Source organism: Monosiga brevicollis, genomic scaffold (genome assembly GCF_000002865.3).
Source record: "Monosiga brevicollis MX1 MONBRscaffold_11 genomic scaffold, whole genome shotgun sequence".
Classification (NCBI taxonomy): domain Eukaryota; class Choanoflagellata; order Craspedida; family Salpingoecidae; genus Monosiga; species Monosiga brevicollis.
Genome location: NW_001865048.1, coordinates 282,336 through 300,758, shown reverse-complemented (window position 1 = coordinate 300,758; position 18,423 = coordinate 282,336). Strand labels below are relative to the sequence as shown.

The 18,423-nt window shown below is 54.9% G+C and overlaps 4 protein-coding genes across 4 annotated transcripts; 2 read left to right on the top strand and 2 right to left on the bottom strand.

Moving 5' to 3' along the window:
* Positions 1-794: 794 nt before the first annotated feature.
* On the bottom strand, positions 795-2,927 carry MONBRDRAFT_25670 (uncharacterized protein; the record flags this gene model as incomplete). Its single annotated transcript, XM_001745991.1, has 5 exons — positions 795-1,840; positions 1,945-2,095; positions 2,210-2,339; positions 2,442-2,589; positions 2,645-2,927. 5 exons carry the CDS (start codon positions 2,925-2,927, stop codon positions 795-797), a joined length of 1,758 nt encoding a protein of 585 aa, XP_001746043.1.
* A 747-nt stretch (positions 2,928-3,674) lies between these two features.
* MONBRDRAFT_25669 (uncharacterized protein) lies at positions 3,675-4,645 on the top strand (the record flags this gene model as incomplete). The annotated part of the gene is made up of 2 exons (XM_001746137.1): positions 3,675-4,353; positions 4,479-4,645. 2 exons carry the CDS (start codon positions 3,675-3,677, stop codon positions 4,643-4,645), a joined length of 846 nt encoding a protein of 281 aa, XP_001746189.1.
* Positions 4,646-10,833: 6,188 nt separating this feature from the next.
* Positions 10,834-13,160, top strand: MONBRDRAFT_25667 (uncharacterized protein; the record flags this gene model as incomplete). Its single annotated transcript, XM_001746136.1, has 12 exons — positions 10,834-10,881; positions 10,980-11,105; positions 11,206-11,241; positions 11,340-11,473; positions 11,554-11,657; positions 11,762-11,815; positions 11,970-12,204; positions 12,312-12,379; positions 12,472-12,536; positions 12,719-12,814; positions 12,922-12,956; positions 13,049-13,160. 12 exons carry the CDS (start codon positions 10,834-10,836, stop codon positions 13,158-13,160), a joined length of 1,113 nt encoding a protein of 370 aa, XP_001746188.1.
* A 3,143-nt stretch (positions 13,161-16,303) lies between these two features.
* MONBRDRAFT_25666 (uncharacterized protein) lies at positions 16,304-18,029 on the bottom strand (the record flags this gene model as incomplete). The annotated part of the gene is made up of 5 exons (XM_001745990.1): positions 16,304-16,795; positions 16,934-17,119; positions 17,266-17,493; positions 17,623-17,700; positions 17,841-18,029. 5 exons carry the CDS (start codon positions 18,027-18,029, stop codon positions 16,304-16,306), a joined length of 1,173 nt encoding a protein of 390 aa, XP_001746042.1.
* Between the last annotated feature and the right edge of the window lie 394 nt (positions 18,030-18,423).

The window sequence follows — 18,423 nt, the reverse complement described above, 5'->3', positions numbered from 1 at the left end:
TGCTATTGGCACTCCCTGACCTTTGACACCAACACCCAGTCCCTGCTCCTTTACGGAGGCTTGCAAGCAGGAACCAGTCTGCCTGCCCCCAACGTTCTCGGCGATCTTTGGCAATTCCACCTCAGCACTCAAACCTGGTCCTGTCTAGACAATTGCCTGTTCACGGCTCCTGCCTCGCCTGGCACCGCCAACGGCCTGCAAGGCCCCGCTGCACGCTTCGACCATGCAGCCGCCATGGACAACGGGCAACTGCTCATCTTTTTTGGCCGCTTTGATACGCTCACCTATGCTACAGACATGGTATGGCGCTACGTCTTGGCCAATCATACCTGGGATCTTGTCCTGAGTGATGCACAAACGTACCCGGAACTTCGTGGTGGCATCACTGCCGTAACGGTGGAGCTGCCAGCCAATAGCAATCTGCGTACAACCGCCGAGGGCCTCGGCACGGGCATCATGCTCTTTGGGGGCGAGCGCCAGTACTCCTGGTCTTTGGGCAGCAGTTACAAAGAAGCTTGGATCATGCGCCTCGAGACCCATGCTACTCCCGACACAGATGACGACGATGCTTCCTCTCCAAACGATTTCTCCGTTGTTCGTGCAGGCTTTTATCTCTCCACCATGTGTCAAGGCCCTCCCTCCCCGTCCTTACGCCCTCATTTCCCCAGCCGTAAACCGTGCACGCTGGTTGGACCGGACCCATTAATTTCAAAACAGATAATGCAAACGAGCGCATCAAATGTGCACCGGTCGAGCAGTGGGCGAGCTGCACGTCAAGTGGGCTACTGGCACTCTTATAGGTGCGCCAGTAGCCAAGTTTGCCAAAAGTCACAGAGTTCAGCCCGGACCGAATTTTGCACGTGATCGGCATCACCGCCACGAATCACCATGGTGGCCGCTGCGCCAGCATCACCAAATGTGGGCCAATGGGGCGCACCAGGCGCCAGCGGCGCGCCCGAGGCAAAAAACGTCTCCCACCAAGCATCCAATCGGTTGGCCAGGGGTACTTCCACCGCCCGGCGGCTGTCGGGAAACTCCCAGCGCATGTTGAAGACCAAGGGGACCTCATTGCCATGCCCAACAAAGGGCGCACTGGCAGCCACATAATCATAGTGGTACTGGTAAACAGACAGCTTGTTCTGCAGGTAGCGACTGCCCAACACAGTGGGGCACGCAAACTGCCGATCCGTAATGGCCCGCTCTGCAATCCAGTAGGCTCGCGACACTTCGGCTGCCTCGGGATAAGTCTGGTTGTTATAGAGCGCATAGAGTTGTGGGGCGTAGTCACTGCCATACGTGGCGTTCAAGTGCTCCCAAAGCGCGTCTTCACTCAGGTTCTTGGGCAAGCCCGCAGAGAATGTCGAACCCTCATCCGTGTTAAAGCCGTGCAAGACGTGCGCACTTGGGTGCACCTGGCCCGCGCGTGCCAGCAGCAGTGGCGGGGCCCTGAGCTCGATGCCGTCCTGGCAAGGGGCCCAAGGCATGTACACGTTGGTCATCAGGCCCGGGAATGCAATGGCACCCATGGCGGCGCTGAGGGTGCCGGCATCTCGTCCCAGCACGCAGCCGAGGTCGGTGCAGTTGACAAGTTCCAAGGCTTTCTCATATAGCGTCTCAGCCAGACTCATGGGCTTGCTGGAGAGCAGGGAGAAGCTTCCACTTTCCAGGAGACCATGGGTGAAATAGGGCCAGCTTGCCGACGCAGCCAGGTGGCACGTCACGCTGTGAGCCCCCGCCGACTCGCCAAAAATCGAGACGCGGGCGGGGTCACCGCCAAATGCGCCAATGTTTTCTTTGACCCAAACGAGGGCCATTCGCTGATCCTGTAGCCCATAATTGCCTGTGCGCATGGTGCAGGACGGGAGTTTTGCGCACACGCTTGTGAATCTATTGGAAGCTGGGCGCAACGCTTGGCTGAGCAGGTGGGCAGGGACCAAGTCGTACCAGTGGTGTTGCGGCTGGGGTCGCGGCGGCGCAAGCGCTCCGAGCCCAGAAAGCCAAAGATGCTCAAACGGTAATTGATTGTGACCACGAGGAAGTTGTGACCGGTGGCATTGATCATGGCCGTGCCGTTGTAGTCGATACCCGACCCCCCCTACCACGTGCATCGTTTTAGCGCGCAGCACGATCGGGTCAATGCAGACGCTACCAGCCGTTGCTCGCTGAAGGAATGCCTGTTCTGGTTGCACGCACAAAACCATTGACAAACCTGATAGCCACCACCATGGATCCAAACAGCCACGGGAAGCGAGCCATTGGCGTTTGTGGGCGTGTAAATGTTGAGGTAGAGACAGTCCTCACTGGTGGTGGCCGAGCTTCCTTGACCGTTTTGCATGCACCTGATCGCGCGCGCGGCACATGGTGAGGCAGGGGGGCGAGCGTCAACCCGAGAGGCTTTCTGCATTCCGCAGCCACCAAGCACCGCAAGAGGGTCCACGTACCGCATGCCAAAGCTAGTGGCGTTTCGCACCCCATCCCAGCCACCGGGAGGCTGTGGCGGCCGTAAGCGCAGATCGCCCACGGGAGGGGCGGCAAATGGCACGTTGAGAAAGTAGCGCACGCCGTCCTGCACGCCACCCTGCAGCTGCCCTTGAGGAATTGTCACCAGAGTACCCGAGTCACCCGCTCGCTCCTGATCACCCACAGCTAAAGCCGCGCTCGCAGTGCTCGCAGCCCCGACGGCCACCAATGCCGCTGATAAGATCAGCATTGCGAAACAAAACAGAGACAGCTTGAGAGAGAGAGAGAGAGAGAGAGATGAGAGAGAGAGATGAGAGAGAGAGAGAGAGAGAGAGAGAGAGAGAGAGAGAGAGAGAGAGAGAGAGAGAGAGAGAGAGAGAGAGAGAGAGAGAGAGAGAGAGTATTTGAGAGTATTTGAGAGAGCGAGAGAGAGAGATGAGAGAGATGAAAGAGATGAAGGCTCCCATCCCAGATAATCCAAAAAGTTGTCGGAAATCTCTCTCGGGACTGCGCTCTTCTTGCTGATGGCGGGCCTTGATAATAACATTGGTATTATGGCCTTGATGACCTCATCTCTCCCCGCTCCGTTTGCATCATCACCTTGAAAGTGCGCCGTTGTAGCAACCCCTGCTCAAGTCAGAGTCATCAGCGAGCACGGCTCGAGCACCACCAGCCCGAAACAGTGGTATGACTTCCAATCCAACCCACAATTCGAACAGCAGCCTTCACAAACATATGGGGATCGTGTCCCACATAAGACTGCGGACACGATTTTTCCGCTTGTGTGTGTGTGTGTGTGTCTCTCTCTCTCCCTCTCTGTGTCTGCCTGCTCGTCTCTGTCTCGCACACACACACACACACACATGCACACCCTCTCTGTGACCCTCTTGCTCTCTCTCCCTCTCTGATTTCTTGGGTCTCTCGCTCTCTTTGACGGGTGGTGGAGTGGCATTTTTCTCCTTTGGGCTGTTGGCTTGTTGCTGAGTTTGGGTGTTTGTGCAAACTCCAACAAGTCGATCCTTTCGACTACGATTTCCTGCCGTCGCCACCTTTGCCACCATATCGTCGTTCTGGGCACAAAGATGGCAGTCACTCTGAGTGAGTAGACGAGTAAGGCATCGGGCGTGCAAGGTTCTATAGCGCTTCTGGTATCCCTGGTACGCGCTCACACTGCACTTCGTACGAATCCTTCGGCACCCTCAACTACCCCAGGCATGGCCAAGATTCCGGCGCTTGTTGGCTTGCTTGGTTTGCTCATAACAGCGGGCTTGGCTCAAATCCAGCAAGACCCGTACTTGGTCTTGGAGCGCCGCTGCGAGGTCGAAGTCAGCGACGATCATCCAGATTTTGGCTCGGACAATGGAATCCTCTTTTTCGAGCCAGGTCAATGTGCCTTCCTCATCGAGGGGTTTATGAACTACCAATGCCTCAACAATGGCAGTGTCCTCCTCACCTTCTATTCAAGCAGCGATTGCATAGGGCCTTCCTATCAGTATATGCTGCAGCCCGATGACTGCCTGCTCTACTTTGTGCCAGAGTGTGTGTATAAGCTGCCCGAGAGCGTGGGTGCGATCACCTCTTACTACAATGATGATCAGTGTACGAGCTCCGCCTTTTTTACCACTATGCATCGAACCATCTGCGACCAGAGCATTAGCCTTGGTGGACTCCAGGGCATCAACATCGCTTACGAGTGTGGTCATGGCGAACAAGCCGACGAAATTGCGGGGGAATGTCTTACTTATCCAAGCCTCTATGTCTTTTCCAAGATTACTGCGTTGTGCTTGGACAATGCTGTCGTGCTCACCGCCTTCACCGATGATTGTGAGAGCATCAACTTTGTCGTCGCCGTACCCCCTGACGAGTGTGTGGCTGGCCTTGATCTCGTTTCTAGTACGTGTTGCCACCTTGGTCTGAGCGATCTTCGCTCGACTTTCAGCTATTTTTGTGAGCCTGCCTATTTCATCCCTTGCTTGCTGGTTGTGCTGACGAGAGCTTGTGTTCATGGCGTTCTTTAGATGCCACCACGCTGCTCCTTCTCGACCAGTTTATGAGAACCGAACCTGCAGACTTGCACATGAGTTTTTCATGTTTGGACAAGGATGCTGCGACCATGGTTTTGCCCAGCGGGATTCTCTTCATTTGTGTCCTTGTGGCAGCCATCTTTGTCACACTCCAATATTAATACGTTGCAAGACTTAGGACGCCCCAGATCACACCCATCTGATTTCGATTAAAGCCTGTCTGTCTGCTTGCACATCGGGTCAGAAGAGGCAGCTGTCCTCTTGTGTGTGTGTGTGTGTGTGTGTGTGTGTGTGTGTGTGTGTGTGTGTGTGTGTGTGTGCGTGCGTGCGTGCGTGTTGTGTTGTGTTGTGTGTGTGTGTGTGTGTGTGTGTGTGTGTGTGTGTTCGTCTTGAGCATCCTGCCGTCTTTGGCATATCATGTTTTTACAAACTGTACAGTTTGCCCTCCTGACGTCCTTACAATCCAAACAGTACTTGAGGTGCTGCAAATCTGTTCACCCAACCACTCAAAAGCATGGTCAGTAGATACACTCAATTCGTTGGCCCACAAGCTATAGGCCAATGGACGGATAGCCACGCCAGTACATGCGACATGAGCAACCAGCGAGGCTAAAAACGGCAAAAACAGGATGTACGGATGTCTTTGGACACATTTCCAGGGGCAGAGGTCAACTCGTCCCTCGACTACATCATTACTTAGGTCCCGCAAATGTTGGAACCGACTCCACTCTAGCCAGGCTACAAGAAGGGATTGGACTTGTTGACGGGCGTGGTCGGAGTGAGGTCAGCAATGTCTTCATCATTCAGCTCCACATCATCAACATCGTCATCGCTACCCAATTCGTCCATTTCCATCTGCAGTCGTGCAATGCGCTCCCGCAATGCCCGCTCTTCGTCATCCATTTCTTCCTCCTCGTCTTCCTGTCCCTCCTCGTCTTCCTCACCATCATGTTCATGGTCGTGCTCAGACTCTTCGTTATGCTCGTGCTCAGACTCTTCGTTATGCTCGTGCTCAGACTCTTCGTTATGCTCGTGCTCAGACTCTTCGTCGTCCTCGTGGTCGTCATCATGCTCGTGCTCATGATCGTCGTTGTACTCCTGCTCGTGCTCGGCCTCCTCGTCGTGATCTTCATACTCTTCATCGTCTGAATGATGATCATCTGCAAGTTCCTCGGCCTCGTAATGGTCATCCTCGTCTTCATCGTATTGTGCTTCTGGTTCATCCTGATGCTCTTCGACCGCCTCGTCCTCGTGCGCATCCGAGGCTGAGCTTGCTTCATGTTCCATTTTGCTTTCTTCTGCACTGAGACCCGGCTGTGCATCGCCATCGCCGTTGCTCTGAGACGTCCCGTCAGTTTTCTCTTCGTCGGTGCGGTCACCGCTTGCGTATCGTTGCAGCGCCTCCATTTTTTCTTTCAATGTCTGGCTGCTGGACGCAGTTTGCGCTTTGGCAGGTTGCTGCGTGGCGGACATGCATCAATGTCACACAATTTTACAATCATGCGTACGCACTCAAATGGCACATGCAAAGGGGCAGCAGCGTGACAGTGCATGGAGAGTACATACCGCAGAGGTTGAGGTCTTCAGTGCGTTCATGCGTTCCCGAATCGAGGTGCGGGCAGCAACTGCGGCATGATCCTTGTCTAGGCTGGCGTTGCGGGAACGACGCTCCAAAGCCTCCATTCGCTGTTTTAGGCCCAAACCCGGCTCATGGTGCGGAGGCGTGTAAGCCTTGGCGTCTTGACTGGGGGAGACGGCCGCTTCGTATTCTGTCATGCAGGAATCACACATAACCATCATCAGATGATAACCTGTGTATAGGGAAGAGAAGAGCAGGGGAGGGGAGGGAGGGAGGGAGAGAGGTGCTCAGCCCAACTCACGTTTAAGACGATCGCGGATCGAGGATGATCGCTGCATGGATGCTGTGGCAGCGGTGGCTTCCCTGGGGTCACAGCGCACCATGAGTCCAAGGCGATTGCATCTATTCATGTGTTTGTGCGCCACAGTTGCATCATCAATATACGTTCTACGTACTCTGATTTAAACTTTTCCCGTTCCAACTGATCATACAGAGCCGCATGTCGGGCCACAGCACCGGTGGAAGTGCGACGCTGCACACGTGGCGATGCCTCATTGCTGGAAGAAGCAGAATCTGTAAGTTTTGCCTCGAGTGCATGCATTTTGGCCTTGAGACCGCGTGGCACCGATTCGTCCTTGTCGTCGCTGGTTGCGTCAGTCGCGGGTTGAGATGGCGCTGGCTGAGCCAGAGCCGGGGCACCGGCGTCCGAAGAGCGTCGTCGTGCCGCCACTGGAGGCGGTGCCTTTTTCTCCACCTTTGGCTGTTGTGGGGATGCCACCTTCTCTACGACAGGCGCGACGTTCGTTTCAGGCTGCTGAGCTTCAGAAGTAGTCTTAGGTGCAGACTTGGATGCTGCTGGAGAGGCAGCGGGTGAGCTCTTGCGGAAGGAGGTCCGCATCGCCGAGCGGAAAAGGGGTTTGCCGGAGGGTGACGGCGTCAGTGGTACCGAGGTGGGTGTGGCCACCTTGGGCGTAGAGCTTGTGGAGGCACTGGAAGCTGGTTTTTGGGGGGTTGCAGACTGTGTGTGGGATGCCGGGGCCAGGGATTCTTCAGGCTTGGCCTTGGTCTCTTGTGTGGAGGTGGGTGCAGAGGTAGAAGGCGCCTGATCATTGGACTCGGTGGTGCCGTCGGACGCAGCATCCGATGTGGCAGGTGATCGACGCTGACGGCGCTTCATCTTGGCCTCCTCGGCCGCCGTCAACCCGGGTGCTGTGGCCGTGGGCTAACAAGCACAGTCGATGAAACGGGTATTTGCGTTGATTAGAGAAACACACACGGCGTCTGGTGGCTCTGCTGTAGGCTACGGGTGGTGGCACCATCCCCGTTCGAAATCATAACAAATCCAACGACCGAAGCACGACAACGGCAAAACCGCAAACCGACAAATAAAGGCGCATGTACCTTGGCAGGCATGCTTGCGTCAAACTGGTCCTGGCCTTCATCGTCGTCCTGCTCTTGCTGAGGCATTTGCTCTGCTACCTCGGGTTCATGCTCGGGTTCATGCTCGGGTTCATGCTCGGGTTCATGCTTGGGTTCATGCTCGGGTTCATGCTCGGGTTCATGCTCGGTTGCTGCTTCCAAGGTCGGCTCATTGTCAGCCTCAGGCTCAGGTTCGGGCTCGTGGTGGATCTCCACTTCCACGTCAGGGACCAATTCAGGCTCTGAGTTCACCTCTGGTTCGGCGTTTACCTCAGACTCTGTGGGACCGCAGCAGTCAACACCAGAGGTGCACAATCCAGGGTGAGACCAAGCTTTCAAGTGCTTTGGGAGCGCAGCATGGCCAGAGCTCACCGTTACGCTTGGTGCCGTGCACCTCTGCCTCAAGGGTGGAGCGGGCAAGGTCAGACAAAGAGGCCTTGCCCTTGTTTCGGCCTACAATGACTAGAGCGGCGAGCGGGTCAGCTTGCCGCATTCAAAAAGTGATCTGCATGGACTGGCGCTGGTGGGCGCGAAGAACTGACCCTGGGGTTTGGTGGATGCGGCTTTGGGAATCGTGTTGGGGTTCCCGCTGGCACGCCTGGGGGCCGCCTTGCCAGGCGTTGTTCTGCTGGCGGTCGTCTTGTTGGGGCTGCTTTTGGTTGCAGATGTTGCCTAGCGAGTATTCGACCAGAATCAATCAAGCCGAGCCGGTCGCAACCCCAAGATTAGCATCCCCAACTTGTTGATGATGTCGGGAGCATGCTGGCTGTCTTGAAATATGCAGCAAGAGCAGCCACAACAGGAAAACATGAACAGCTTACGCGTGGGGCGCTCGTTCGTCGGGCGGGCGTGGTCTATCTCGGCGGGGGCGCGATATCAATGGGGGTAGAGCAAGCAGTAGGGCTGGTCAGACACAAGTTGGATCAAACAGCTGTGTGCACATGAGAGTGTTACTTACCGTTTTACCAGAGGTGGGGCGAGCGGCAGCGGGGCTTTTGGTTGCGGACTTGGTCTTGGCCGCGGGCTCACTGTGCGGTCAAGAGGAGGGGCACGGCGGTGAGTGCAGAACGGGTGCAAATGGCCCTGGCAAGCACCGTTGGATTGTGAAAGCGAGGCAGCAGGCCTGACCGGCGTGTGGGTGTGGTCCCCGATGATTTGCGGGCTGAAGCAACCCGGTTCGCTGCGGCGGAAGGGTTGGAAGCTTTGCGCGTGGCCGGAACCTTGCTGGCTGGCGAACTTTTCTTAGTAGGGGCTGCCTTTCTAGTCACTGCCGGCGAGGCCTTGGCGACGGGCTTTCGAGTTGCTGTCTTTGGGGCAGATGCTTCCTCCTATGTCAAGAAGGAGACGGGGTTCAGAGCAATGTCTTGTTAAACTCAAGTCATGGTCTGCGCAAAAGTCAAGCGGTGGGTGAGCTTCTCCAACCAACCTTGGACTTGAGGAAGATGACCTGGGCACCCGTCACCATGACACCATGCTTGGGCTCACATTCGAAATACTTGACGCCTATTTGAGAACAAAAAAGGCTCTGTGAGCAAAGAGAAAAAAAAAAAAAAAAGAGAGAGAGAGAAAAAATCAAGAGCAAAAAAAAAAAAACAAGAACAAAAAAAAAAAAAAAAATCCTCGAGGGGACAGGTGCCAGTCTCGGCACGCAAACCCACCTCGCACAGTGCCGTTATTTAAGCCCTACAACACGTAAACGGGGTTGCGCACGAATGAGAGGTAAAAATTTGAGAGCAGATGGGTTGAGGCAAGCGAAAGAGGGAGCAAATGCCGCCGCACCGTGGGTTCGTCCAGAACGATTCCAGCCAGATGCTTGCTGTCAGTCGTGATCAAGGTCACGCGGAGAAGCAAGGTATGAGATGAGGTGCCGGATGTTGTGTGTTCGGCTGACAAAGGCAGCGGCGATTCAAGAATGGAGGTGGTTGCGGGGTCGGTGTTTCACGTACTCAGTGTGTTCGACCGGCCCCCAGAAAACCAGGGTTCCAGCGCCGCGGTCCTTGATCCGGACCCGACGGCCGATCCAGGTCGCCAGTTTTTCAGCCTGAGACGATGGAATGCAACGAACGTTCAATCACCTTCCACCTGTTTACGATACGCAGGGTCCAGAGAATGCGCTCGCAGCATGAAATGGGACAAGCTGAAAGCGGGGCTGCGTGAACCAGACCTTGGCATCTGAGACCATGGTGCCGTTGTCGAGGAAATACAGTGCTGCTGGAACCTATACACAGGACTGGCGATCAGCTGGCAAACTGTGGTTGCGGAGGCGGTTTGCCGTCATCGACAGGCCAGTACGTGTGTGTGGGTGGTGTGTGTTTGTGTTTGTTTGTGTTTGCGGGCTGATTGCCACTGGGCTGGCAAATCACGGCGGACCTGAGTTGATGGTGGCTTGGCTCAAAGTCCAGCGGTGCTTGGTCGCACGCCAACAAGTGGGTGCAGATGGACAGGGTTACACTTGGATCTAATTCGTGCGTGCAGCACCACCACGGAGGGTTCAGTGAGGTGTTCACAGGTTGCGGCGCCTGATGTACGTGTGGATATGACCCAGCTATTGAGTGGCGAGAGTCAGTTCAGCGACCACCCGAACAGGGGATCAGAGACAAACACTTCACCACCAGTGTATGCGTGGCGTGAGGCGTTTGACGCGTGACGCTTTGATGTCCAAGGCCACCTCCCCCCGCGCGGCAGTCAGTGCCGAGGCAGCAGCCGCGACCGACGAGGCGCGCGCGCACTTTTTTCTGTATCACCTGCAACGGAAATTCCCCAAACAGCTCCCAAGTTGAGAAGAAGACGGCGCGATATGAGAAGAAGTTGAAGATGATGACAATTTTTATAGCTAATAAACCGTATTTAATATGGCAAGAAGTTGATGTCAGATCGGAAGAAGATGTGCCCCAGTTCGCTCTTGGTCCAGAAATCGCTGGAAATTCACCCAATTTTGCCCAAATATTCACACTTTCACTTGGTAGCTATTCTCACACTACCAAAGCCGTTTTGTGTGTGTGTGTGTGTGTGTGTGTGTCTCCTCTCTCTCTCTCTGTGCCTTTGCTATTTATGCCTTTCGATCTTTCTTCTCTCTCTTAGTATTTTACTTTTACTCTGTGCTTCTTCTTCTTCTTCTTTTCTTCTTTTTTTGTATTTTACTTCTTGTTGCATTTGACCAAAATTTTTTTGTCGTGTCGTGCTCTTGTGTCCCCGCACGCCCTGCTTGGCAAGGACCAGTGGGTGGAGGTGGCGGCCAGCATGTGCGGTCGACAGGCGGGGCGGTTGATGCCGTAGTGGGGGGCTGCTGTCGGGCTTCCTTTGCTGCTGCCCTTTGATGAGCAGGTTTCTTTCAGCTGCTCACACGGCGCCATGGCGGGGCGGTCTTATACGTGGAACGCCGAGGCCATGGGGCTCGAGGTTGGTCAAACCAGCCATCACATCACCCAGCCTTTTCGTGTGGCCCATGGCTAAATCTCATGCCACAACGTCATCATTGTGCTCGTGTCCCCTCCCAGGCATTGATCAATCCCTGCGAATGGCGCTCGGAGCTGCTTCAACCTCCTGAAACCGCCGTCGTACTTTTGCACGATGCAAAGCATCTTGGCCGTGACGTGAGTGCATCCGCCCAGCCACAGCTGGGGGTAAACTCGCGGGTCATGCTGCGTACCCCGCTCACAAACAAGACTGACTTCCCGCTACTGGTGCTCCCATTGCCACCCGCCTCTCGGATGCTGCCTTCAGGTTCTCTATGACAGTCGTCGCCCACAAAAGTCTCACGTAAGCGTCCAGCTGATCGGAAAACACCCTACCATTACCCTGGCTCAGATGTCCGTTGCTTGGTCGCGGTATGCATGACTTGTCGTCCTTGCACACAGGTCCGCGAGGATCAGCTCCTGCAGAACATGATGTTTGGCTCTCTTCCTTTGGCTCTCTCACACCACACCACCAAGATGCACCTGCTCAAGGATCCCAAGCGTGTAGTGCTAACCAAGCTGTACCCTACCAAACGGTACGGATGTTCTCACCCAGCCCGCCAAGGGAAACTCGGGGCCAAAGTCTCAACACGTGTACCCTTTGCGCTGGCAACAGGATAAAAAATCTTTTGATGAATGTGGGCGGCGCATCCGCGCCGAGTTCCGTTCCAGCCTCCCCTCGTCGGAGCGGAAGCGGTGTCCCACGATCTGCCCAGCGATGTGCGTAGCAACTCTGCTTGCACGTGCATTTGGTCGAGCCATTAGTCGGTCAAGCACCCTTACTCACAAAGCTTGCATGCCAACCCCTTGCACCTTTCTCGCAGTTGGCTTTTCCTCTTCGGAACCTCTGAGCGAAGCTGCCGAGTCCGCGGCACCAGGTGCGAGGCCCGACCCTTGACTCAATATGGGGGGGGACGAAGCTCAGGGGCACTGGTTTTGATTGCTTTGCCTGTCGTGTTGGGTCCCACGCTCTGATATATTTGGTTCCCGCAAACCCGTTGCCGTTGTTTGATGTCTTCTTCTTGGACTCAGCCGTTGCAGTGCCAGCCAGCCGATCGGCCCAGCCCCAACGCTTGGATTTTGACGACGCCACCAGTACCGATCTGGAGTCACCCCACTCTCCACGCAGTTTGGCCGAGATGAGCGATTTCTTTCCCGGAGCCTTGCCATCCCCCATCAAGACACTGGATGCCGATGAAAGCTTCACCTCTTCCGGCACCCCCTCGCACTCGTCATCCCTATCTTCCATGCTCGATGTCAGCGGCCGGTGTGTCGCGGCCTCCCGCTTCCACCCCGTGTCCGGCCGGACAACGCACCATGCGTCTTTGAGAACCTCACCCGTGTTCGTCATGTTGGCTACTGACGGATTTCTAGAATGCGACGCTACGAGCGCAGCCAGCGTTTGAGCCTTGAGTTTGGCATGCGCAGTAAAACCGGGGAAGGTCAGTTACCTCGTTCTCTCTGAAACGGGCCAGCGTGCGTTGAAAGTGTATAGCCCCACTCATGTTTCAGCTCTTGTTGCTCTAATTCTTAGCCTCTAAAGCAACTGTTTGTGGCATTGCCTTGATCATTGATGTTGATCGCTCTGACATCCTCGAGGTTTGTTCGCCCCACATTGTTTGCGATGCTTGTCCCCCCCTTGCCTCGACTCGCTCTTCTCTACACTAGGCCGGCTGATTGCCGCGCTGAAGCCGTTGTTCTCATGGCTGTTTGAACATGGGCACGTTGTTCAACTGAAAACAACAAAACAAAATGAAAAAAAAAAAAAAAAAATGGTGCAGAAATTTGTGACAACCCACTTTGCAATTCTTGACATGACCTTGACGGGTTTCTTTCATTGGCTGCAAGAGCGCCTGCTCTTTGTCGTGGAAGAAGAGGTCGGTTCCAGTTGTGCTTGACAGGGCTGTACCACGTCGACCTCACTCGTGCCTCACCTTTGAACTTTTCTTCCTTGATTTTGCTCCCCATTCCGCCGCGCCTCTAGTTGCGAAGCCAAGCCCAGCCGGCTCCCCACACAGCGTACGGTCCATTGACAATTCTCTTCTCGTGATCCGTGTTTGTTCATTCACCAACCTTTTGGCCTCTTGGTCTTTTGCATCGAATGTGCATAGGCGTGTGCTGCTGAAGCGGGTGGCTCGACGTTTTCGCGAAAGTCGACAGGTCACGGAACGCATCAGGTTCCTCATTCACCAAGTGCATACTCTCTATACGGCGCCGCGGTAAGAGAGCACTGCTCCAACTTGTGCGCCCCGAAAGTCAGATGGCCAAACACGGGTTCCAATCCGAGACGCTTTGAGCAAATGAAATTGTGACCATCTTAGCCTCTTCCTACCTCGTATCTCGCGTGTAAAGACCTCTCACTGCCACGGATCCCTCGTACCGGGACCCTCCTGTAGACTACAAGAACCAGCTTGGTTGACGCTGTCAACGTTTTCCCAATTACGCCCGCTCGTGCGGGGCAAACTTTGTCTTCTTCTGCGAGATCTCATTCTCAAGGTTTGCGCAGCCGCGTTGTGTTCCCAGTCATGTTTGCCTCCCACTGGCAAGCCGAGTTCCATCTTGGCCGCTTTATCCTCAGCATTCGTACGGACCGTTTGCTTGCAAATATTTGGCAGCTCGGCAAATCTAGGCGCACAAAGCGCGTGTTGGCAACGGCGATTACGGCGGTGCTACAACATCACCTAGGCTGGGTCGCCACAGCGGCTCCCACGTTGGACGCTGACGCCGATCAACTTACTCCTTGCATGCCACGTGCGTTGGCACCAAACCTGGTTCATGTTTGAAAGCGCCGCACAGGCATGTAAGTCAGTCATTATCATGCTCATGTTTGCAATGGCTGTGGACAGGTGCCCTCAACGATCTGGCCAAGCAACATCCCTATGACACCCTCTGGGCTCAGCTGACGGATCTCTGCGGCAGCGTTTCGCGTAACTATCGGTTGGTCGGCTGGCGCACTCTTGCGAACTGCTGTTTTTCGGGTCCATCAAGTTGTCATTCGTCTTTCGCATCACCGTCTGACCACCGCTGTCTGTCATCCTGCTCACTGCACGTTTGCGGTCGCCAACGGGTGTCGCACGTCACAGTCGCTGCAAAACCATTGTTGTTGGTCGTACAGCAACACTCGTTCTGCGCCTGGTCTACGTCTTATCTTACTTTCTTCGCTGCAGCGAGGTGAGCCATCTATCTTTGGGACAGCAAGGGCAGGCACAAGGCGTTGTATCCCGTCAACGAGTCGACGCCTGGTGTCCTGACGGCCACCGCTCGTGCTCTTTTCAGGTATTCCAAGTGGATATTGTGGGCAAACGCTATGCTTTGACCCCGGCAGAACTGCGGCTAGATCTGAGTCTGGGGGGCCGTGAAGAACTTCGTGTGTCTTCAATCCCAAGGGAGGCACCGGGCGATGAGAGCCTGCATTTTGTGACCCAACCGCGAGCTGAAAGCTCGGGGGCTCCATCTGCGACCTCTCACAGCTTCACCGGTACTACGGACGATGCTCTGGTACCTATGGCTTCACATTCGGCCTCGACCCCAGACCACAAGGCTGCTGATCGCAGTCTGGATGGTGACTTGCTCGACTTACGCGCTGCACTCAACTCGGAACAGTCCGAGGTCCAATCGGAAAGAGAACGCGCCACTAGCCCTGCCGTCAGTGAGCTAGAATCTGATGACGAGGAGGCACCGGTTTCCACAGCCTCATCCGGTCTTCGTTCGGCTCGCCGTGACCTACATATTGCTCAATGGGCCCGCCAAGCCGAGTTGGCATCAGCTCAGGCGCCATTGCCCGACGTTGTTGACGCGCCGCTCGTGGATCAATCCCCACAACCTCCGCTGTTTGAGGAGCTTCCCCTGCGACAGACCATGAGCCTGAAAGTTGGTGACCTGGCTTGGCCCATACTTGCCCTTAATGAGCAGGCGCGCACACTGATGCTTGGTCCTCTTGGATTTGTAGGTCAAACCGGATCTTACTCAGGCTGCCATGGAGGAACGTATGCAGGCGTCTGGCAAGCGACGCCCGCTTGCTGAGGTAGGCACCGACGCTAACGCGGGTGACACGGTGTGGCTGTTCAAAGTGCACTTGTTGCCTATGAACCGCGGCCAAACGAACCGGTTTCTTCATGTACTTTAATTTTGATGATTCGCCGGCGCCCTACGTGGGGTGCGTAGGATGATTTTGTGCATCACGTCAGCCTCGGGCGATCACTTCTTTGTGCAGCTTGTCCAGCCTACGTTTCCGGTCCTGTTTTGCAAGGCATTCCCGAACTTGACGAAGCTGCTTTGGAGCAAGACCTCTTGGCCGAGGCTCGCTATGCCCTGGATGACACAGATGGGTGTGGTTGCGCCGTGGCGCTAGTGATTGATGTCGACCGGTATGGTCTTCCTGGTTGCTGGTTGCTGCTGCCGTTGCCTTCAAATTCTTGACACTCGGCCTCCTGTTCTACTTTGGGCATGTGGCGGGCTCAATAGGGGAAAATGTACACGCTACGTACGGCGCACGCGACAGCTCATCGCGTCGACATCTTCCGAGGAAGAATGGGACACATCGTTTGCGCATGACCCCACGCCAGATCGCACGGAGATGGTGCCCCTTCAACCAGCAGCAGCCGTGGAGCAGATGCTGGAGCGATTCCGGACGGCGTCAGATGCTCAGTTGCCCTACGATCTGCAAGTGCAAGTCCTCGAGGACACGCTCGCTGAGCTGTATCAACAAGCCAAACTGTTGGATATGATGCGTCGTGAAGGACCCTTTAGCTGTCCTGCGAGCCCGAGCGTGCTGAGTGCGTTCTCACCCAAGCTTATTATCATTTGTGTGCCCTACTTTGCATGCTTTGGCTAACACGCGTCAACCAACTTGTCTAAGTAGGCACGACACCGGAAAATTATGAGCTTATTTCCGCGATTGCCGGTGAGTAGGCGTGGCTTTGCCTTGGGCCGGATTTGTCACATTGCTTGGGCAGACTTTTTTTTCCGACCCTCGTCCTTACTTTCTTGATGCTTGGACTCGATATCCTTTTTTTTTCGCTAGACACGGTGGCTTGAGCCGATCAGGTTTGAACCTCCAACTTCCTGTTGAGGATGTCCAGATTTTGTTCGCCGGGTATGGTGTGAGTTGCACCGCATAGTGGGCCATGCGGGCCCATGATGGTCTCCAAGAGACACCAGATAATAGAAAAAACCGACTAGGTTGCAATAGGAAAAAAAAAAAAAAACTCAATCAATTTCCGCCATGATCATAGCCAGACGATTCGGAGCAGACATGATGCTGGGGCGAGCACGGGCTCGACAAGGAAAAGATAGAAAACAAATACATGTGAAACAGAGCCCCCAAAAAGAAAAGAAAATGGCATGTCATACATTGCATTCAAACTTTACAGGGCAGGGCAACCATTCTTGGACGGGTCTTCCGAGTCGAAGGCGGCCTTGAACAGATCGACTGCAGCATCGATGCTGCCATTGACAATCTGGGAGCAGGCTTGCAGGAAAGCCGGGTTTTCGATGAGGCAGGCCCCCGAGATGGTCTTGCCTACTGATGCAACTTGCCAAGAACAATTTTTGGCCAGGTCCAGCGGACCATCCTGGCAATAGCCCATGCTCGGCATGCTCAGCCAGCTGCCGTAGTCCAGGTTCGGTTCGCATTGGCCACGAAGGGGGCCCTTGGAGATGGAGCTCTCACGCCCAACTTCGACCATGGCATCACCAATACAATAGGGCGGGTAGCCGTTGCATTCGCGGTACAGGCCCCACTTGGGAATGACATTGATCTTGTAGTTGGTCACAACGGCGTAGTGATCATTGGCGGTATTGTTGGACAGGAGGTCAAAGCAGACAAAGACGGTGTCACCTCGCAGATCTGCGACATCCTGCAAAAGCAGCAAAACAGTGATGAACATGCAGCATGCAGCGATGCAGAAAAAGCCAATCACAAAACAGGGTTAGCTGATGGGGACATTGCCGAGGCCAGCCAATACTCATTCGTTGCGGAAAGAAACATGTGATACCTGGTCGACGATGTTGCCGGTTTGATTCTTGGGCTGAAAGGCATAGACGTCCATGGTTTCGGCTGTAAGGTTGGTGGCATTGCACACGACCGGGGGCTCAAAGCAAGCCTCGGGCACGGCCAGCTCTGCGGGTGTTGGCTTGCTGGGATTGAAATCATCGCCAAAGAGCATGCGCGTCATGTAGTGCTGTTCTCGGCAAGGTCGACAAGAAACCAAGTGTTTGCCCGCCAAGGGAAGAAACAGGCCGTGAGTTTGATGGTTTGTGGTTTGTACATTTTGCTTGCTTTTCAAGCGCATTGCAGGAAGAGGGAAAGTGAGGTTGCGGCACAAACCGTTGTGCTAACTTGACTCTCGGATATGAACTCGACCAGGACGCTGTTTTGAGTGCAGACGCTCAGGTTGGCCTGGGCAGTGGTGAGGCCCCACACGTCGCAGTCACGGCCATTGACGGTCTTTGATCCTTGATATGTGGTGGCCGGACTTTGGACAAAGCTGAAGACTGGAGCAAACTTGGTGCCCAGAGATTTGCAGATGCCTTCGATATACATCCAAGCCCCAGCCTGCCGAGAAGCGTATGGGTCAAGTACATTGGCATTTAATAACCAGTTTGAATACGGGGTGCAATGCAAAAAGCTTGCAGAGGGGGTTGGGATCTGAGGCTGCAAAAGGGAAGGAGGTGATGCACCAACCTCGCTGTAAAAGTAGCCGTAGGGAACGGCTTGGGCGGGGAAGAAGGGGTTGGCCACTGTCAAATTGTAATGGTTTTTCTATGCGTCCCCCCCCCACCGATCAACGCCAAAAAAAAAAAAAAGGCCAGGCATGAAGCAATGTCAATGCCACCGCTCAATCGGCCTCGGCGTAGACCAGGCCCGAGCCTCGTGGGGCAACGGAGTGATGCGTGACCGACCTGAGCGTCAGCGTCGTAATAGTATTGACCAGTACCTCCATAAACGCCACTGCTGTAAAACTCAAACGACGAAATGAAAGCTGATGGAATGACTGGTTTCGAAGGAGCCTCTGCCCTGGTTGGCGCCGCCCCAACCAGGCCCACCGCCATCATTGCTGCCGCCACCGCTGCCATCATCATCTGCGTCATCGTGTGTGTTTGTAGACACGCGTGAAGAAGAAGAAGAAATGACACACACACATGATGCACACACACACATGATGCACACACGCACGTACACACACACACACACACACACACACACACACACACACACACACACACACACACACACACACACACACACACACACACACACACACGGGGAATTACGTAATAGGTAGAGGTCGTTCGGGCCGGCTGCTGTATGAGGAGAGGCGCTTCCTCCGCTCAGGCGCTCGGCCAGCACTGGACTGCAGCGTCTTCTTTGGCCAGAATGATCGCATCAAACACCAGGCCAGAGCTGTACGTCAGGTCAGGGTCGGTCAAGCACCTCTCAAGCAGCCATGAGCTTCGGGTCAAGCCACAGCAGGCGAAAGCAGTG